Below are 20,789 nucleotides of genomic sequence, written 5' to 3' on the forward strand. Positions count from 1 at the left end.
CTATACAAATATTTGCAATTATACGTGTACCGGAACGTGAAACTATAAATCACGGATCTTCGTACAAACGGCGTTAAACACAAATCAAACAACTGACCAAATAAACATAACTATAAGCATGCAGAGGCTAGAAGCCGATTATAAGGCGATGTTTATTTTCCTCGAAACCCATAACACACGTGTAGGTGCTTAATGTACTCATATTGCACATCAGTGAAACTCGCTTTACTATTTTGATTTCCCGTCCATACCTGTCTACAGTTCACCGCGTTACATTTACTTCGACCCTTACAGTGGTGAACATATATGTGACACTACCTTGGTTGGTGCTCTGGCTGGACATCACTACCGGTACAAATATATTACTAAAACTTATTGTAGATGCTTTGAGAACACTATTTTTCTAGGTTCTGTCTAATACCCGTTGGCAGCCGTTGTGACTGGACTTCACCACTATACCATCTTACGTTTGTGGCTTGTTGTTGATTAAACTTAAAGATACCTTAGCCGTTTTGACAGGACGTCTTGATTGGACTTCACTACTACGAAGATATCTTGACAGATGTTTTGACAGGAATGTACCACAACCTTAAGATACCCTGCCAGATGCTTACACAGGAGTTCACCCAACTATTATGCACTATGAACCACTACTATAAGATACCTTGTCAAATTCCTCCACTGGACCATCAGTATACCACTACAGGTCTTCAAAATGCTTTGACTGCACATCACTACTATGTGATAACATGTCAAATGCTTGGACTAGACCAACACTACCAAGACACCTTGTCAGTCCATAGACTAGACCGTTACTACCAAGATACTTTGTCAAATGTTTTGGCAGAACTTACACGATGGTGGTTAGGTGTATATGTGGAGCCTACTTAAGTCGGGCATAGAGTCACTTTGGGACTGAGCAACTGGGTTTTTGGCGACTGGAAGCAACTGTGAGCATAATCACAGAAGAATCTGATGGAAATCGCTGACCTGCATAAATGCTCACCCGCCGGATATAAAGCCACAGGCAAACCTCTGAGAGCTGATTTAACCTCTTGGTCAAAAGTTGGGCAATTTCTAGTCAGAAAAGGCCACTGAATGTGCTAAATTCTAGGCTTAGTGAAACACCAATTAGTACAAGTTGCCTCAGTACTTGATCAGATGAGAGAACGTCTGCTATATGCCAGGTTTATTTTTTGTGCTTTGACGCTGCCAGGTACTTGGCCTCGGCCGTAAGACATCACCTCCAAATTAAATATATGTTTCCTTTTTTCAAATGAAGAATAGAGCTGTGAATGGAAGCACAACAGGAGACATACTTTATCTATTATTTTATGTTCTAAAAGCAAAAGATTAAAAACATCTGAAATGGAATTGAGATCAAAAATGTGTGAACAAGAACTGTGTAAACAATGCCAAGAAGTAACAAATTTCTAACATAGCTATTTAATATAACAATTAATTGACAATATATCACTGGGCACATCTATTATTTACAATCAGTACCTAGATATGATACCTTCTTAAGGTAAGACTAGAATGTCCTGGTAACAGGTTTTCATGAAGTAGGCCACAAAAAGAAATCCACAGTAACAACACTGTTAAAATTGAGCCTACATTCACAAATAAACCCAAAAGATAAAACCTCTTGAAAAACTGAAAACAGCAACGGGACATCAAAATGGAACAATTAATGTTTTATCACTTTGGATTTCTGAGAACTAGATGAGTATAAATGTTTGAGTATAAATGTTGTACATATGGACAGAAAGAAGTGGTTCAAGAAAAAAAAGAAGAAAGAAAAAACCCTTCATTTAAAATTAGGACACGGATTGTCCTGTGCAGAAGAATCCTTGTACATATTTTTCATGTCCTTCCACCATATGTAGTAATGGACTACCGACAACACAATTATACATCAAAACTGTAACATATGTACATGGTCGAATATTAACATTGGCATTGGCACACCATGGATTTCAAGTTGCAAATGTAGACCAATGCCATTTGCTACTTGTGTTTAATACATCTTCAGATTTCAGCACTTGTGAGAAAAAGTTCAGAACAACAAGTACACAATACCTCCGATCCTAAATGGCAAATACAAGATTAAGTTGTTCGTGTTACCCTGGAAACATGGTTAACAATTCTGAATAGTCAGGGGTTCTTTTGTTTTGTTTTCCCCCTAACATTTTCACCTCGTTATTGAAATTGGAATATATTCCATATCATAAGAAAACCTCTGAAAAGAAGTGATGAACTGTAATGGACAACAGGCTGTTCCAAACATGTTTATGCTGCTGTTGATATACAGCAGCTATTCAAGAGGTTACAATAAGCCAGTCCTCCCTTCTCTGTAAGCAATACTGATAAACAGACACCATTTGTGTCTTATGGGTAATTTATGTCCAGGCCAATAATTACATACCTGCAGCACATAGATTGCATTTATTATAATACATGAGTTTTCTTAGAATGTGTCATGAAAACACATGTGGCTAATGAAGGGAACACCATGAAATTGAAATTTTCAAAAATACAAAAATCAGTGTGAACTGTTAAAAGAAAAAAAAGAATATAAATGCATAATAATGCTTTCCAAAGGCAGGAAAGATGTTTGGATTTTTGTTTTTTTTTTTCTTTTTTTTTATATTATATATTTTAGCAGATTTGAAACTTTTTATGACACAAAATGATACTGTACCCTTCCCGGCTGTCACATACACTATACTTTATCATTGTGAAATGGCTTAACACCTAAAAAAGTATCTCCTGATAGGTGAGACTGTCATAAGAGAAAGATTTTGTAAACTCATGCTGTATGTAGTAGTGAACTTGAAGACAAAATATGACCATGAGACAGATCTATAATGTATACAGTTCAGGAGTAGGTTTCAAGGAGGGCACTTCATAGCTATGTAAACAATTGCCTATCATCACAATGAAAGTTATTAAAATGTAAAGCACGCTTTGCTAACGGCTACTTAACACTATGGAAGCTTCTTGAAACTGGTCCCAGATCTCTGGAATTGAAGTACAGTATTACATATCTTCCAACATGTTACACCTACCAAACCCCTTTTGTCCTTGGAATGGGGTTGATTTTGATGTATTCAATGTTTACCATCAACAACAAGGCATTCAGAGAAAGCCAGTAGCTCGCCTGATTGAGCAGTTTGTAAAACTGCATAATATTCAAGTCATGTGATACATTGAAATATTGACCTCTAAACCCCCACAAAAGTAGAGTGATCGACACTGTCATATACAGGCATTATCCTCTAATTATATAGTGCTAAGATCTTGCCATTAAATCAATAAGACCAAAATAATACTTTCACAACAATGACAGTTTACTGATGCGCAAGGCTTACAGAGCAGTGACTTCACATGTTATGGAATTGAAATCATTATGGTCGGAAAAGACACTGTGGGGAGATTTGCACAATTCATGCAAATCACGAACTGCATTTGCCAATCCATGTACTATGGGAGGCAATTGCAACCCTGTGGATAGTGCGGCAAAACGACCTATGAGAAAGACTTCCTTGGCTTTTGATATGCAAATCGCTACCGATGACTGGCTATTTGTGTACTATGGGTGGCCAATGCAACCCTTTCATTGGCCAAAAACTTTTAACCAAACTAGACACTGACACCAAAATCTGATCCTCCTCTCACAAAAAAGAGAAAAATTTGCTATCACTGTTGGTTTAACAGTATATGACACACTTCTGGTTTGGTTAGATGCTTAGGTTATACATGATGTATATTAATTTCTATACTTTACCAGTAAAGAAGTATAACCGTGTTTAACAAATTATATGCCAATTTAAGGAAATAAGCACTTGCAGCTGGGAACAATATCAAGGGCGTAAGAAGCGGGGGGCCAAGGGGACCATGCCCCCCCTCCCCCCAGTTTCAAACGTGGGGGAAGGGGGGAGGGGAATATATCTTTTGACCACCCACCTACCCCCACCCCACCCCCTTTTCGGGTTCCAGAAATTTCCGTCCTTGGGCCTACATATTTATATATGTTTATATGTTAGCTCCCTTAGATGGGACTCGTCAGTTGATTGAAATGGAGCCGCCTGACAAACTTCGTCGAGTTCAACGGTCGATAGATTCCTTTTTATGACATCTGCAAATCGAACTTCGTTGTCTAGCAATACAAGCCCCTCCACAAGCAAACAAAATCAGGCACTAATATCAAGTGGCAATCTGTAATAATGGTTGGAGTGGTTTTCTTTCCTCAAAGTAGTTTGCAATGAGGATTGGTCTAAGAACGCATTTATAACTGCCGCTTTATGTAGTTTTGAATAAATATATTTACATGACAGAAACGTGCTGTGCACTGGCACCTATTGTGTCTGATGTATACGTCTACATAGAATGCAATTTTTCTCATGCGTTTAGCTCGGCTCAAAATAATCTTCAAAATAAATCCAACCACCTTGACATTTTTCACGACAGGCTGTTCATTTTATGGTTTTCCTTTCTTTTTAAGAGAATTACTCAGCGTAGTCAGTTTTTGAAGTACAAATGTTCATGCCACATATACTGAAATGAAAATCTTTTTTTAATAAAAATTTTTCTGCGTCGCTTTTGTATTTTCTGCATCCATGCAACTGTGGCTGCAATTGTCATAAGGTTGTAAATTTTGATTATTTCTCAAAGATTTTGCTTTTCCAGATCACATGATCTAGTGTCACCAAGTTATATATATATACCTGTTTATCCAAACTGATAATGTGCCAAAATTACATAGGTCTATGTAGGTTTGCTTGTTTTAACTTTCAGTACACATATAGAAGTAGCATATATTAATATATACAATTCTCCAATGGAAGGGCAAATCATGTACAGTGTAATCTGACAAAAAAGTGGAACTTCAAATTCTTTTTTTCTAATTTAGTGACTGTGTTTCAATGCGATGAAGTTGCAGTTCTATTCCGCCCACAAAGCAGAAGAATTAATATATTCGTACAATATATGCACTCATCGGTGTTGAGTTAATTATTTCATTATGGTTTATCATCATTCCAAGATCATTTCACTTAGGAATGGTTGCAAGATTCATCAGTGAAGGAAAGACAAGTAACCGTTGTAACCACCGACTTTGGCACATTACTGACAATTCCCCTAAATCAGATGCACGCCTTTTTTCTGAGCCAAAGGCCTGATCAAAAAGTATATGTATACATGTGAATGACATTGATTTCAATCGAAAGCAAGCCAGCGCAAATAAGCTGGCAAGTTTACCACCAAGGTCCAGTAAAAACATGGATGTTTCTTTCTACCGATTCTCCTCCACACGACTTAAATGCTTGTATTAGTTAATCTACACCAACCTTTCTCCGACATGCATAAATTTAATGTTGAATTCTGGATAAATTGTTACAATGTTCTTTGTTGACCCTTGGTTCTCCAAGCCAAGCAAAACAATTGACCTTAACGTCTATTTCAATTTTTTCAGACTGGCTTAAATAGTCAATAACACCTCAATAGGCATATCTAAGATACGCCGAATCATCTGTAAGGCGACATAGCTCCTTCAGAGCTTTCGGGGCCTTGGCAGCCCCTGGACCCTTGTGTTTGTTGCTTGGGCTGTTGGCCCCCTCACTTTAAAATGGCCTCCTGCACCCCTGAATATCAATCCCATTCTAGAGTCAACAGAGGTGATACAATAATCTGAACAGCTTAAAGCGTGGCACTTCACAACAGTTACTGTAAGAAAATCAAATTACAAAAACAGGCAAGACAGCAGCATTCGGTAGATTTCCAAAGGCATGAAAGAATTTAAATGTATTGTAAGAAATCAAAAAATCAGAGAATAAACCAATGGCAGCATTCTCCAATGAAGAACTAGTTAGCAGATATTCCAAATAGATAAGAGATAAATGCAATTAAATATATCCTGTTTTACATGTAATTTATATAATGTTATGTATAATTTATACATACAAAGTAACTGTCATGAATCACATTTGTGATAATCAGGTTTGTGCTCCTAGAGTTTCAAGATTAAACCGCACAAGTAACAAAATACATCAAGAGATTTAAGGACATAAACATCACTAAAATATAGCACTTGGAATGTGTTAATGCTGCCAATTAACACATTATTAACAAGAAATAAATGCAAACCACTCTTAAATGAACAATACTGAGCAGTTTTCACAAAGAACATAATTTCGAAGAACTGCATTTGGGTAGAGGAGTTATCTTACACCCAATGCAGAAAGTTCTACTGTTGATGTTTTGAAAAATGTGAAAGTAAATAAAACACAATAAATATTACAATCTTTGGTTCCAGTTAAATAGTTGGTTGTCCAGTCATTGCAACAGATTTTCAATGTGCTCTACATTCTGCTAGGCACAGTGCTATCCGCCGACACAATTCAGTACTGGTGTCCATTGGAAATAAGCAGACGACATTATCACCTGACAGAACTCCCTTAAATTCGTCAGTGCAAGGAACACCCTTGTTTTGGTATTTTATGTATTTGTCCAGCGTGCATTTCTCAACATCAATAAATACCACAGCCCTCTTTTCAAACTGCAACAAGAGAAGATATGAAATCATAGGCAAGAAATAAACCTTGAATTAGGATTACTCACTTACGTGCACAAGCTGATAAAGATGTTAAGTTCTGAATATAATATGTGTTTGAGTGAGTGCGAGTGAGTGCTTGGGGCTTAATGTCGTACTCAACAATTTTTCAGTCATATGACGAAGAAGGAATCATTAGGGTGCATGTACATGTAACGTGCCTCCTTGTTGCAGGACGGATTTCCACCGCTCTTTTATTTAGTGATGCTTCACTGAGATGACTTGCCAAAGGCAAGTAAGCCGGCCCGCCCGAGCCATTATACTGATACGGGTCAACCAGGCGTTGCACTATCCCCTTCATGCTGAACGCCAAGCGAGGAAGTTACAACTTCCTCTTTTAAAGTCTTAGGTGTGACTCGATCAAGGATTGATCCTGGATCTACCGGTCCCGAAGTGGACGCTCTACCAACTGTGCTATCCGGGCCGGTAATATGTGTTTGAAGTGTGCTTAGCAATGTGTTCCAAATGATTTGCAGAAGTGATCCCCGAAAAATTCATTTACATGTATTCACAGCATGTGAAGAATGTTAACGTTTTGATTCAACTTGAGGAAGAACAGCTTCATTGTAAATTGATTGAGCTACCTTTAATAAACATAGATATTATAAGTTCTCATGTCAACAGAATTAAAGTCATTAAAACACCCATACTGCAAGCTTAACATATGAAGATGTGGTTAGTGGCCACACATGGATTACAAATAGAACATCTTACTATACATGTAAGTAACACCACAAACTGTTTTTAACTGTAAGAAATCAACTAACCTTGTCAGCAGAATCCTTAGTTATGGCAGTTCCTGTTAAATCCACAGAAAATGCACAGGTGTTCTTTTCACTGGTGTTGATTATCGTGCATAGTGATTTTAACAACTTTTCCTACAAAAGAGCAATGGCTCATTAGTGGTTGTTGCGGGACATGATCTACTGGTGAAATTTGTCTTGTTAAAAGAAATGTTATGTTATAATAATCTGACCGCCCTCCTCTCATATGGCTTAAATTTAATCACATTCTATCAAAGAGTGCTGTGGAAAGGCCTTCTCAACTGTTCCCGTCATAAAAAAAATTATAAGCTGTCAAAATGTTCGTCAATGGGCATTTTGTCAGTGGAGTCTTTTTTATTAAGAGTCAAGAGTATACATGTATAACTGTACCAATTTCTACTTATCTGCTCCTAAACTTGCCAGTCATTGTCATAATTACTTACCACAGGAGCCTGTGGATCATCAACACAGGACTGTAAACCTATACTTCTCATCCCATATCTTTCCAAATCAACTCTGTTGTACTCCTGCTCATCTGTGAACAAAGTAATTTCAGTCAAATTAGATTGAAAAAGTGAAGGAAAAAAACAACAACAACATTCAAATTCATTCTCTCAAAAAATAAATGTTTCTTGCTAGGGTACTTTTCTAATCAGTAAAATTATGTGTATATGCCTGGTTATACACTGAAATGTGATATGATGTAAGATGGGAATACACTGGGATATGATGTACTGGTAAGAAGGGAATACACTGACAGCATCTAGGACTTGCATGGGTGGATTTGGATAAGCAACAAAGAGGTCCTCTGTGTAAGAAAAATACAAAATCTAGTCAGCATATTAGGCCTATTTTCCGTGTCATTCATCTTCACTGGCTTTAGGGATACTGTGATGACAAGATTACTTCTGGCAATAGATAGCACAAAAATACATCATCTGTTTACATCCACATGAGTATCTTTTGTTTGCATGTGTATAAATGTCTTGGAAATAAACATATACAGTAAAAAGCCTAAGTGGCACTATATATTTGATCACTTCAAATTCTTCAACTGTCACAGCACCCCTACATGTAAGGAGTCTGCCCTAGCTGATGAGAATTCTTATCTAAATAAACTGTGTTTACATATAATGAACATTTTAGTGGAAACTTACCAAATGAAAACAAAATGACGGAGTTAATAACTCTAACATGGGAAAATGCCATATTCCCAAAGAAATCTGCTACTGTATCCCAGATGAGTTCCATCAGTCCTGAAGACATGTCCACATTCACAAGTCTCTCTGAATTTTGGAAGTACTCCAGGAAAGGCTTTGTACAGGTGTCATACATAACAGCTCTTCTCTGTCAAAACAATAACACAGCATCAGAGATCTAGACATTTAAAAACCTACAAATTTTAAAAGACAAGTGTACAAAGACAAGTGCCAATAGCATCACGATGAAGCTGGATTAATAAAAACTCCTTGATCTGTACAGTTTTTGAAACACATGTTCACAAATCCTGAACGGCCAAATATGAACTTGTGGCCTGAGAAATTAGGCTAAACGTTAAGACACGGTTTCCTATTCAACAGGTTTGGGGGACTCCCACCAGAGAATCCTTGAATGAAGTTTCCTTGCTTTCAGCACAATACATTTTTAAAGAAAGTTTTCATGCATAACTATCAGAAACTTGGTCAACAGGTCAGTCGTGATGACAATGAAATATGGTCTAGGGGACTGAGAAGAGAATCCATGTATAAACTTTCAAAGAATATGGTTCAGTTTTGGAAATATAATGGTATAATCAAGCCTGATGCGAATTCTAAACAAAGACAAGTAAGTCAAAAGTCAAAAGTCAAAAAAATATTGTCTGACAATGTTTTCTTTGAAATGCACATAAAATAAATTCATCCCATTTCATTTTGTTACACGAATTGGTTCCCAACATGTGTTTATGACAGGTATGTGGACAAATGCATGTGCATAGCACTTTTTGTAATATCTTTTTTTAAGTGTTACAAAACAGTCAACTCTCAAAGTTTTTACAATTCCTCAGGCATCAGTTAAAGGCAGAGCAAATCTAGTTAGCATCACAACCTCATAAATAAAGTGTTTATGTTGCCACACATCACGCTACCAACATCTGCGTATCTGTATCTATTAATGGGCACATTTGTCTATTAATTTAAGAACTTCATCACATGATTCCTTATCTGAAGAGTTTTATGGATTGTTCAGGTAAATACTTCCAGGTGCTGGTTGCAGGATGTGTTTCAACTTTCAAGACTTGTTTGAACAGCAGTCACTAGACAGCATTTTGTCAGAAGTCAGAAGTGTTTATTGCCAATTCAACAACAGATGAGGTTGGTCAAAGCTGACAAACACCCATCATGTGTCTGGACCCTCTATTTCATCAAGACCTTTCCATGTTTTGATAGAAATCCTTTACACTCAGCTCAAATTGATGTAGACTACATAAGGAAACATCATTTTCGTTATTGTTTCTCTGCTCTGTTAAAAGGTAATGTAACAGAAAACAATAGTTTTCACCATACCAAAGGCTGCTAAGATGATTTCTTAAAGTTTAGGCATTGAATTGTGTGTTTAACACTAGATTCTGGAAGTCAACAGAAATTCATAGTTTTGGATGGTTTGTGTTTTATTCTTGGGAACAAAAACAAACATAAATAAAATAAATACGAGATATATTGCCAGGCTTGTATGTGTCACAGATATCTAACATGAACTGCACTACTCTGTCAGTGTCAGTCTGGGCCTCCGCTACTGCTAGCACAGCTTAATGACCCAGGAGCCTGTCCCCTCCCCCCCCCCACCCCCCACACACAAACTAGCCATTTTCAAAGTTTTTAAACCCTACAACTCCCGTATCAATTAACACAGCTCAATAAATTTAGGCACACTTAGACTACATATACACCAATTTGCACTCAGTGATTTTCAGCTTTACAGCTTTAACAGTTTTGTATCTCGAGACCTCCAAATATGGTGGAAATTGGGCTTTTTCACAATTTGATTTACGACTAAACTATGCATCAAAGAAAATAAAGAAAATAAGACCAGATTCATGGTTAGGATTACAATAGTCGAACATTCATCCTAGATTTAAATGCATTCTAAAAGCATTACACAGCATATATGGATTCCAAATGTGCCAAATATAGTAAATCAGCCTTTGGATGAATTTTCAAGCACTGTAAGTCTTGCACTTATTAAGACACCTCAATGATTTTCTACACACATACAATACATATAAAATCCTATGCTCTGAACCATTTTCAGCTTTATAGCTAGAACAGTTTTCAGTCAGGTGACCTCTGAATATGGGGAAAATCACACTTTTTCCAACTTTAAGTGCAACTGCAAAACTATGCGTCACAAAAAAGAAAAAAGATTACATTTTTGATCACAACATCAAACTACGTCAAGTAGCAAATTTAAACTTCTGTGAAGTACTTCATATGTACATAATTCATATGTTTTCAATTGAACTGCTCCAAAGGTGACAGGTCACTTTGCCAGGTGTATAAAAAGTACTCATCAATGGTTCCAAAAGAAGTGACACCTGTTTGAGTACTGCTCACGGTAGGTGTGAAAGTAATCTTCTCATGTAGTGATAATCCATCCCCTATTGTTTTAATTTCTGATCCAGATCATGTGGCTTAGCGACACCACAGGGAACAAAAAAAATTAATTCCTGCCAACATATTTTTTGAGAAAATTTACAAAAATAAATTCCAGCAAATAATAAGTACCTTACAGTATTTAAATTCAGAATATTTTAGTCATATGACAAATTCGGTGATCAGTGCATTTTCACAGTTTTTTTGCATACTTCATTTGTTCTAACTAGCATTCTAAATTCAGCTCAATCACATAAACCCCTTCTCAAGAAAACAACATGTAAATGCTTTCCCTCAATGGCAATATGACGGCAAATGTCACACTGAAAATTAAAACTTGTGGACAAAAAAATTTTCAGGATGCATTTCCAAAGTGAACTGGATCTGATGTATGCAAAAAAAAAAAAAAATGTAAGAATGATAAGGAATAGGCTGGACTTGATACAGGATCAATCCTGGGTCGTGTCACACCTTAGACCTTAAAAGTGGAAGTTGTAACTTCCTCACTTGGCATTCAGCATGAAGGGGATAGTGCAATGACTGGTTGACCTGTATCAGTATCAGAGTGGGCGGCTCACTTGCCTACAGTAAGTCGTCTCAGTTAAGCAGCACTAGATAAAAGAGCGGTGGAAATCTGTCCTACAACAAGGAGATACATTACATACACCCTAAGGATTCCTTCGTCATCACATGACTAAAAAATTGTTGAGCACGACGTTAAACCCCCAAGCACTCACTCACAGACTGCTAGCATTGGTAGTCTAGTGTCAGTTAGTTTCATGAGAATGGGATAAAAAGAGAAAAAATAATGACAGGAATAAACTGGATTTGAACCGCAGATGGATAAATACAATGTCCACTGGGGCTTTTTTGAAGACCAGTGAAAAGAAAACAAAACTTGGCTCTCAGATAGCTCCCACAGGTATAGAGAGATTGTGCCTTCCATTGCAAGAGTATTCCTTTGAACTATTCCCCTGGGCAGCAGACAAAATTAGAATACACGCCATGTAGCCAGCAAAACTACAGCGAACAAATTTCATGCAGTCTAGCACAAAGCTTCCACTTTATTTAAACTCCAACATTTGGTTCTTGTACCTTTATCCGTTTTCAAGATCTTGCAATTTTAAGAGCTGACTAAGAATAATAATAAGAACCCAAATGATTTCATGAGGTATCCCGCTTGGATTGTGTGGACCCTTAATAAATACTTTGCAGTCACTTCCACATACAAGTATTTTAATCAGACATGTATTTTCCCCAACACCACAATTCATAGGCTAAGGCTACTCGCCACAACCACACCAGGCTTGTGAGTTTTTGCTTAACACTTCCCTCAATTTATTTGTTCTATTGGTATTATACATTGTATTCAAGAATATTTCACTTATACGACAGCGGCCAGCACTATAGTTGGACGAAACCAGGCACAGCCCAGTGGAAACCCGCGAACATCTGTAGGTTGGTGACAGACCTTCCCATGTAACGGCCAGAATGAAAACTAGCAAGAACTGGACTTGAACTCACAGCGACCGCATTGCTGAGAGGCTTCTTGGTCTTTGCTCCGTGCTGGCATGCTGACCTCCTTAGCCATGGAGGCAAACTTTCCCCAATTAAATTCACAAGAAATAACAGAACTGTCCTGAGATTGTGATCAGTTTACACGAGTACAAACATTCCCTTCTCAGCCCAAGACTGCATCGGAGGTCTAATGGTTAGAGTGTTCGTCTCAAAGTTGGGAGACCCGTTATCAACCCCCGATCGGGTCATACCACAAATTTTAAAAATGGAACTTCCTCCTGCCTCACTTAGAGGTTAGAGAAAAGAAACAGGACTGGTTGGCCCAGTGTCAGCATAATGTGACTGGGTGGGGTGTCTTGTCTGGCGTCTTCGGCATGACACTTCAGTGGCAGCCTCAACTGGCAGCATGGATTCGCCCTGCCACAAGAAGATACAGAACACATACACACTGACTCATCCTAGCCATATGACTGAAGTACGACGTTGAACCTCAATCAATCATTCATTCATTCATCCTCAGTCCATGTCTGGTGAGTTTACCCCATGTCCAACTGTTGGGTGTTTGACAGGTCCTCACTGCAGTATATTGGAATAAGTCGTGTGTTAGTACATATACATGCTGTGTGAATATGTAAAAAAATCATTCGCTCCATCTGGCTGGATATTTGGAGATGTGGGTTTAGATACCAAGTCGCTCTTGATCCAGTATTTTCGCTAGTTCTGACTTATCAGTTGAATGTTATATCTACTTGGAGCTACAGAAAGGGATGGAGATATACTTCAACTTAAGTTAACTGAAGTCTTATGGCAATGTTGCTACTACGGTAACTGCAGAATTTGGTAGGTTTGGATTGCCACACATTCTCTCCAATATATCTGGCAAGATTTACAACTGTAGCTCCAAAATTGCTTTGGCTTCGACAAGGATGATGACAAACAAAATGACTTTGACAAAAACATGTTAACATCTATTAGGCATATATAAGAAGAAATGTAGCTTACATGTATACAAGCCTACCTGTGTTCTAGAGGAGTCTGCTTCATCTGATTTTGCCTTGCTTGGGGGACCTTTCTGGTTTCCGGACTGCTTGGCAGGGCTTTTTGGTTTTTTCTTAACCACTTTGTCAGGAGGCATAGACAAGTTTAGGGCAAAGGAAACTGGATACTGTGAACAGAAGTATCATATACATACGTGTGCATTTTGACTTCTTCTTAGATATCATTTACTACAATAAGACAGATGAAACAGTAATAAATGAAAAGTTATTCATGCATTATGTTAAGAAATGCAATTAGCAAAGGCACAAAAATTTCCTAAAGAGATTAGAGGTCATCATTATGATACATGGAAATTTCTTATAATTATTCCATAATAACAAATTTTTTATCCTATCAACTAATACATTAAATAAGAAAATCAGAATCTTTTCATTTACATCACATACTAAACTGCCTTACCCTTTCCTCAAATGTGGCCATGTCATAGGCAAGATCTTTCAAGTAGTTTTCGTTGCGAAGAAGGAACTTCAGATTTGGCATGATATCAATCAGATACACCTTGTTCTGATTGCTGTCCAATATTTTATTAATTTCACGAAACACCCAGTTCAAACTCAGCAGAACTGGCTTCTCCTGAAATAAACATGTAGAGAATATCAATACTGCATGGGTATGTCTACACAAGGCAATAAAAACTTCCATGCACAACTGGACTTTATAGTAATGCTACATTCTTTAACACAGTTCCTGACCTTTGATGTTACACATGATGAGCGACACTGTCTTGTAAGCTGAATCCCTGCTTTAATTGACAGTTCAATCACACTGTACTTTTTAATCCTTTCAGTTTTTTACAGCTTATTACTGGCTTAACACAGAAAAAAATCTCCACACCAGGAATTAAAATCCAGGCATAACAAAACCAGTATTTTAATTGGTCTTATACGCCACACTCAAGAGTAATTCGCCTATCGACGGTGGCCAGCATTATGGTGGGAGGAAACCAACAACCAGTAAGTATAATTTTGGCTATAATAGTTATCATAATCATCATTTTGCAAAACATAATATCATAATAACATAATATCGACATAAGAAGACACATATCATTTTTATTATCAGTACTTGTTGATTTAAATTAAACAGCACACGTCCTGTATTCTGGAGGGGCTTCCTGTTTGAGAAAAAACTGTCTTCTACCTCATATAATTGAAAGTCACTATCGCTTAAATATCATTGCTGAACCCTGCTAGAATGAATAAAAAAAAGAACGAAAAACACCTGTGCTTTAAGTGTATGAAATTATAAAGATTTGCATAATACAATAACTTATACCAGCGTCTTGAGTGGGTACACAATGAGAAGAGCATATGGTTCGGCTCAGGACACTGGTTGAGTGGAGAGAAAATACTCGCCCTATGTACATGTTAACTGTTAGATAGTCATTTTAGATTCTATCTGAAAGTGTGCAATTCAAGTGTCTCATAGCAATATTACAGGAAGTTTTTCCATATGTACAAACTCAAAAGCCAGTACTCACTTTCACCATTTCCTGGACTGCAAATGTTTTGTCTAAGTACTCCCCTTCAGGAAGTTTCTTAGACAGAGTCTTCACAATAATTTCCTCAGCACTGATAAGTTCTACCTCAAACATGTTCACAAGGTTTTCTATGAATCTGCCTTTCTTGGAACCAGGTCCACCTATAATCAGAGAGCAATGAAAATGTAAATGATGTTTGTTCTGACCAAACATAAAACAACAATATCTGCATTCAAAGTCCAAAACAAAAAGCTTAGAATTGCAACATAAATTTGCTGAGAATATTTTCTTGCTTACTGTCATTTGGTGGAAATCAATAATTACAATATTAAAACTTTATTTAACAACACTATAGTACAAACACAGTGACTAATGAAGAATCTTTCCTGAGGCCTTTGAGAGGGAGGGGGCAAGGAGATAAAAGTAAAACTAAAATGACTTACAAGTATATAAGGGTCCATACTTGATTATTTATGGAACTAAGCATGACAGACACATCACCACTGTTCTGACACACAATGATGCATTAATGGTCTTTTAAATACCATCAAGCATAGACTATACATGTATTCCTGCGACTGACCTATTGTATATTTTCAGTTAAACACATTTAAAATGAATTTTATGCAGTTTTCTCTTAAAGCCAACATGTATGCAATTTTCAGAAATTGCCACCCTTAGTATCATAGGAAAAAATAATCAGCATTGCCACATATGGATGTAGAAGGTCACACGGCAAAGTTCGAGCAAAATGGGCACTTACTTTTCATTGGTGAAAGTAATGGCAAAAATACAATAATCAATCATGGTCCATGACCAAGATAGGAATAGCACCACCTGCATGTTGTCTAAGGAAGTAAAATTCAGTGGCATCACTGAGTGCTGGGTTATATCATTGAGTTATCCTTCTTAGACAACATCCAGATGGCATTATGTCTATCTTGGTCAATGGCCATAGTTAAGTCTTGTTTAGCATTGTGACACCAAGATATCATTCATAGAAAATTTGAGCACATGTAAACTATGTTTGGGACACCAGGTTCACCTATAGGCAACTATGCTGATCAAGATTAATCACATGCATGGTCTTGAGTGACAATTATGGCGCTTAGGTTGAATGATCAGAAGTCCTGATAGCATTACATTATCATTGTGCCTGTATCAAGACTGTAGAGAAACATGGTTTTCTAACATAATTTGACGATTTCTTCACATACCTAATGTTAGTCTACAATACACAAAGCTACTACATTACTTCAAGATATACAAATCATGATACAGAAATTTTCTGGTGTAGTTTCATTAAGTACAGAATGTGAATCAAAATTGTGTGATAGGCTGCAGGCTCTCAAATGACATAGCAATGCATACAGCTTAGAAGTAAACTGGATATTCTCATGCATGAATTTCAAACAATACACGTTCAAGTCTGACCTAGAGTACCGGCAAGCCTAAAACTAGAACACTTGTTGGTTAAATTAAAGGTTTAACACCTTCATCTTGGTGTTTGTTGTGTAACCCGATACTGCTGAACCTCGTTTCGTATCTCTTCATATCTCTCCCAGGCTCAAGATATGAAACAAGTTTCAGTAGTATCGGGTTACTCAACAAACACCAAGGCAAGGTTGTTATGGTAGAGACTGACAGCGTAAAGGGAGACAATGCTGCTTTGTGTAGCACACAGGAGAATAGTGTCCCTTGAGTAGCTCTTCCGTGTTCGGTCATAGATGTTAAACATGCCGAGGATCTTCTGTTGCCGAACGAAAAAGGGAGAGTTTGTTAGTAAGAAAGTATAGAACAAGTAGTGTGAATAAGGCTCATATTGTAATGTTTCTTGTAGCAGAGTTCTTACCGAACATAATTACACGGGGAAAAAGAGAAGATAATGATGTACACCTGTCAATGTTGGACCTCTCACGAGTAGAAGAAAAAGGATCTAAATCTAATACGTTCAGAGCAGGATCGTGGAAGGAGGTTCGTCGCATTGTAGAATTAGATGTGCTGGGTAAACGAATGCACCATGAGCTGTGTAACTGTACGCTGCACGTCTCTGAAATTGTTGGTGCGAGGCAACTGTGACCAGTGTATCTTAAAAGTCAAGTGCCCAGCTTGTGCAGTCATTAACGATGTGCCAACCGGAAAGCGAAATGAGAGCGGTACCTTTGATTTGAATTCCAAGGCTGCATTAGGTATGTATGGGACTCTAAAATATATTCCTTTTTGATACACATATCACATGCAGACTAGCTAGTATTGACGATCATTGCCCAAGCTGCGAAATTAGATGCCAAGTATAGGTGGTGCAAGGCCAATGCATACATTCTCAGACCCGCAGACAGACGGAATCTGTCCTACATAAAGGTGAAACATGTAAGTCTGGTGTTGCAATGAATGCTGATGAAGCTATGGACATAAGGGCCCATGTCCATTGTTGGAGATGAGGACATGATATTTTTTGATTTGGAGAAGGCTAGTCTCAGTTGCACTTCTGAAATACTCCACCTCTCAGCAATTTTTAAGGATCATGTGCTCAAAAAATACATTTTTCCCAAGACAAAATCAGTTCTAAAGCCAGCGAAGTAAATCGAAAAAACATAAACCACAAGTAAAATTCTACAGTGCTGTTTATGGGGATTCACATGTACATACTTTTGGCTGTCACTCCCAACTATCCGCTAGGTTACGTATCATTTTGGGAACTGGTTGGCAAATTATTGACCTGGAAAGGCTGATATACGAATGTTTGTTTTAACGCACTGTGTAGCTAACCCACACCACACGCTGTTGTGATAGAAATGGCCTCAAAAGTGAAAAACTGTAATGGAAGGCTTAAGAGGTTGTTATTCACTAGCCATTTCACATACTCATTGAAGATTTCAAATGTTGATTGTGTCAAATGCAGGACCTGTAGGCCTACAACCATGTGGGCTGAAATACAGGCGGAGACAGGGTTTCATCTTTCAAAGTACTGGAAATCGTGCTGTTTGCCGAAACCGTACTAGTAATTACAAACATGTGCTTAGTCCATCTACAAGGACTCGAGGCTTTTTTTGTTGTTTTTTTTTTTCACATCTGCATTCATCACAACACTAAGTCTATCCCTGCCTCTTAAAATTGCTCAATCTTAAAAGTGAATCTTAAACAAAACGGCAGTGTGTTTCTAACCCTCTTCCTAAGATGGTGAGGTTCACTGAGGCATGACGGAGGTGTGGACAGGTTGTGATTGATCGACTACCGGTAATCCCCTATTCCCCAAAGAGAGTTTACCACTTAAGACAACAGCCCTTGCTAGGCACTATGGTATACAGTTTCTGAAAATGTGCCTGTGGTTATTGAGAAACTACGGTAATGGTTTTACTTGTGATGGGAGAGTATTGTATTTGCATGCAGTACCTGTTCCCACTGTTTACATAACTGACTCTCTTCTAGATTTCATTTACTTCATACATTCCCCATTCACAGCCCTTGTTCACAGAACAGAATATAATGACATATGATGTACTTGTACTTTACAGTAAATTAAAGGACTGCAACATGGTGACTGAGTTTTCTTCCCTTATAAAGGGTTTTGTTGACACAATACCTGTTGCTGGACAATTATTCTCTAAGCAAGAAATTGGCAACCACAAACACAGAACACTTGTCAAGAAATTTCTTTGTAAACAGTATGATGCTCACAATGCCATTGACAACAGTTATATAAGTTTGCTCCAGATGTGAAAAAAGAGAATATGTTTTGTTTGAGATCTTGTGTATGTAAGTCCTTGGATCCTCTGGTAACAAAGAAGTCGATCAGTGTGCAGGCTGCTCAGAAGCTATTGACAGTGAAAAATAATTGGTCAGTTTATAATACATGCATTAGGGCTATCTTTGTGTTTAACACATGTACTTTTATAAACACAATTCAAGGATGAAGATTGTATTGATCAGAAGCAGTAGCGTGACTTAAAATTTCGCAAATTTAATCCAGCTAATCTAAAGGCCATTTTAAAATAGCTGTAATCTTATGTCCATTCCCTTTCTGTCACCAGCTTTTGGTCCAAACTTTGACATCTGAAATTAATCTGTATTTTAAGCTGAATGTTTGTTTTCAAAAAAAGTTATTTTGTTTGTTAACTATTCAAGTATTGGTAAGGGTGGATCGTCTTTTACCTCATTATTATTTAATCTAATTTCTCATAATAAATTTATTGTAAACTTATAATTTTATGCATATATGTATGTACGTATGTATGTACGCGTGTGTGTGTATTAAGCAGGATAGACTCATTTCTTGGACAAAAGCACCACTAACATAACAGGGCACAGTTGTGTCTTGACATAAGTGACCAATGTATTTAGAGTGTTTCGGTTAAACAGAAAATGTTTTGACTGGACAGAAGCATTTTTTAAGGATGGGGGTAGGGGTGATAGGTTTGATCTACATTAAAAATAGGCTGGAGACCCCACTATTGTTTAAACTCACATGATCTTATGAACTTTTACTTCCTATTTTTCATATTTTTTCTTTCAAACTTCTAATGTGGATTTCTCTCTAGGATCATTTTACCATAATCTAAAAAACAAAATCGGTGCAGATCTTGTGTCTTTTTTTGTTGAAATAGACAATATTGCAGGTTTGGTTCATTTCATGTACAATACAATAGCTATGTGCAAGCATGTAGATGCAGTTTGGCATATGCAGCCTCTTTTAATTGTTCCACAAATATGTATTTATTAATATTGTCAACTATTTCCAAAAAAGTAAATTTCTCATCCTTCGTGTATCCAATACCACTTAAGATACAATACAGAATAAAATGTTCTGGGTACACATCTTTTTCTTTGCGTTTTTCAATTCACTACCACTTACATCTGATACATAAGAAGAGTCCTACATGTGACATTTTTTTAGCTTACGTCAGTCTCTACCTTAAATCTATTCTACCCAAAAAAATGAAAAAAAATGATGCAAAAACAGTGTTTTTCATGTAACTTTTTTGCTAGTTTTCGTTTCACTCCCTGCACAGAGTTCATACATTTTAGCCCAATCAATGTTGCGTGACACGCTCGATGTTGTTTGAAATGTTATCTCTATTTAACATGTATATTTGCACCCGGCACACAACTAACAATAGGGTAGAATTCATCCCAACAATTGCTTAATGCTTCTATATATATGTTTATAGAATAATGTAAGAAGAATACATGGGCTATCATGCAAGGTTCATGGAGTTTCTCAACTTTTACCTCGTGCTCCTTTGTATTTATATCTGTATTAGTAGTTTATAGCAGCAATCTTTTCTTTATCCTTTTCTGACCCACCAGAACCCACTTCTAAAGCCAAAATGTCTTGCAACCATTTGACAGCCAAATACATTAGTGTAAAACTTATATTTACAGCGCAATGTAGTGATACGAGTGTAAAAGTTAAGAAAAGATGTAAAGGCTGATCATATTACATTATCATTCAACCGTATTGCTGATTAGCCGTATTGATTAGCCACTGGGACATTCAGCCAAAGTTAAATCAGCACATACTGTGTTACATATATTATTGCTATGTACTGATGTTTGCACAAAAGATCTGGTTCACCTACATGTACACAGCAACTGTCCATGCATGATTCTAGCGAGTCTGGGCTACAACGAAAAGAAACCACATGCTACATTGTTAACTTGGAATTATAATAGCTGAATCTGGCCATGTTCCCAGTTAGGGAATAATTTTCACCGGGCTACCATTG

The 20,789-nt window shown here is 37.2% G+C and overlaps 1 protein-coding gene across 1 annotated transcript in view; it reads right to left on the reverse strand.

Annotated features, from left to right (window-relative positions):
• Nucleotides 1-1,304: 1,304 nt before the first annotated feature.
• LOC135468600 (uncharacterized) overlaps nucleotides 1,305-20,789 on the reverse strand; it is a 29,947-nt gene continuing 10,462 nt past the window's right edge. Inside the window, exons 2-8 of the mRNA XM_064746942.1 lie at nucleotides 15,064-15,224; nucleotides 13,983-14,156; nucleotides 13,543-13,689; nucleotides 8,535-8,724; nucleotides 7,821-7,912; nucleotides 7,381-7,491; nucleotides 1,305-6,559 (exon numbers count right to left, since the gene is read on the reverse strand). Of these exons, the coding sequence (XP_064603012.1) occupies nucleotides 6,353-6,559; nucleotides 7,381-7,491; nucleotides 7,821-7,912; nucleotides 8,535-8,724; nucleotides 13,543-13,689; nucleotides 13,983-14,156; nucleotides 15,064-15,224 (1,082 nt within the window). The 3' untranslated portion in view covers nucleotides 1,305-6,352. The remainder of the gene's footprint in view (nucleotides 6,560-7,380; nucleotides 7,492-7,820; nucleotides 7,913-8,534; nucleotides 8,725-13,542; nucleotides 13,690-13,982; nucleotides 14,157-15,063; nucleotides 15,225-20,789) is intronic.

This window comes from Liolophura sinensis, chromosome 6 (genome assembly GCF_032854445.1).
Source record: "Liolophura sinensis isolate JHLJ2023 chromosome 6, CUHK_Ljap_v2, whole genome shotgun sequence".
Taxonomy (NCBI): Eukaryota; Metazoa; Mollusca; class Polyplacophora; order Chitonida; family Chitonidae; genus Liolophura; species Liolophura sinensis.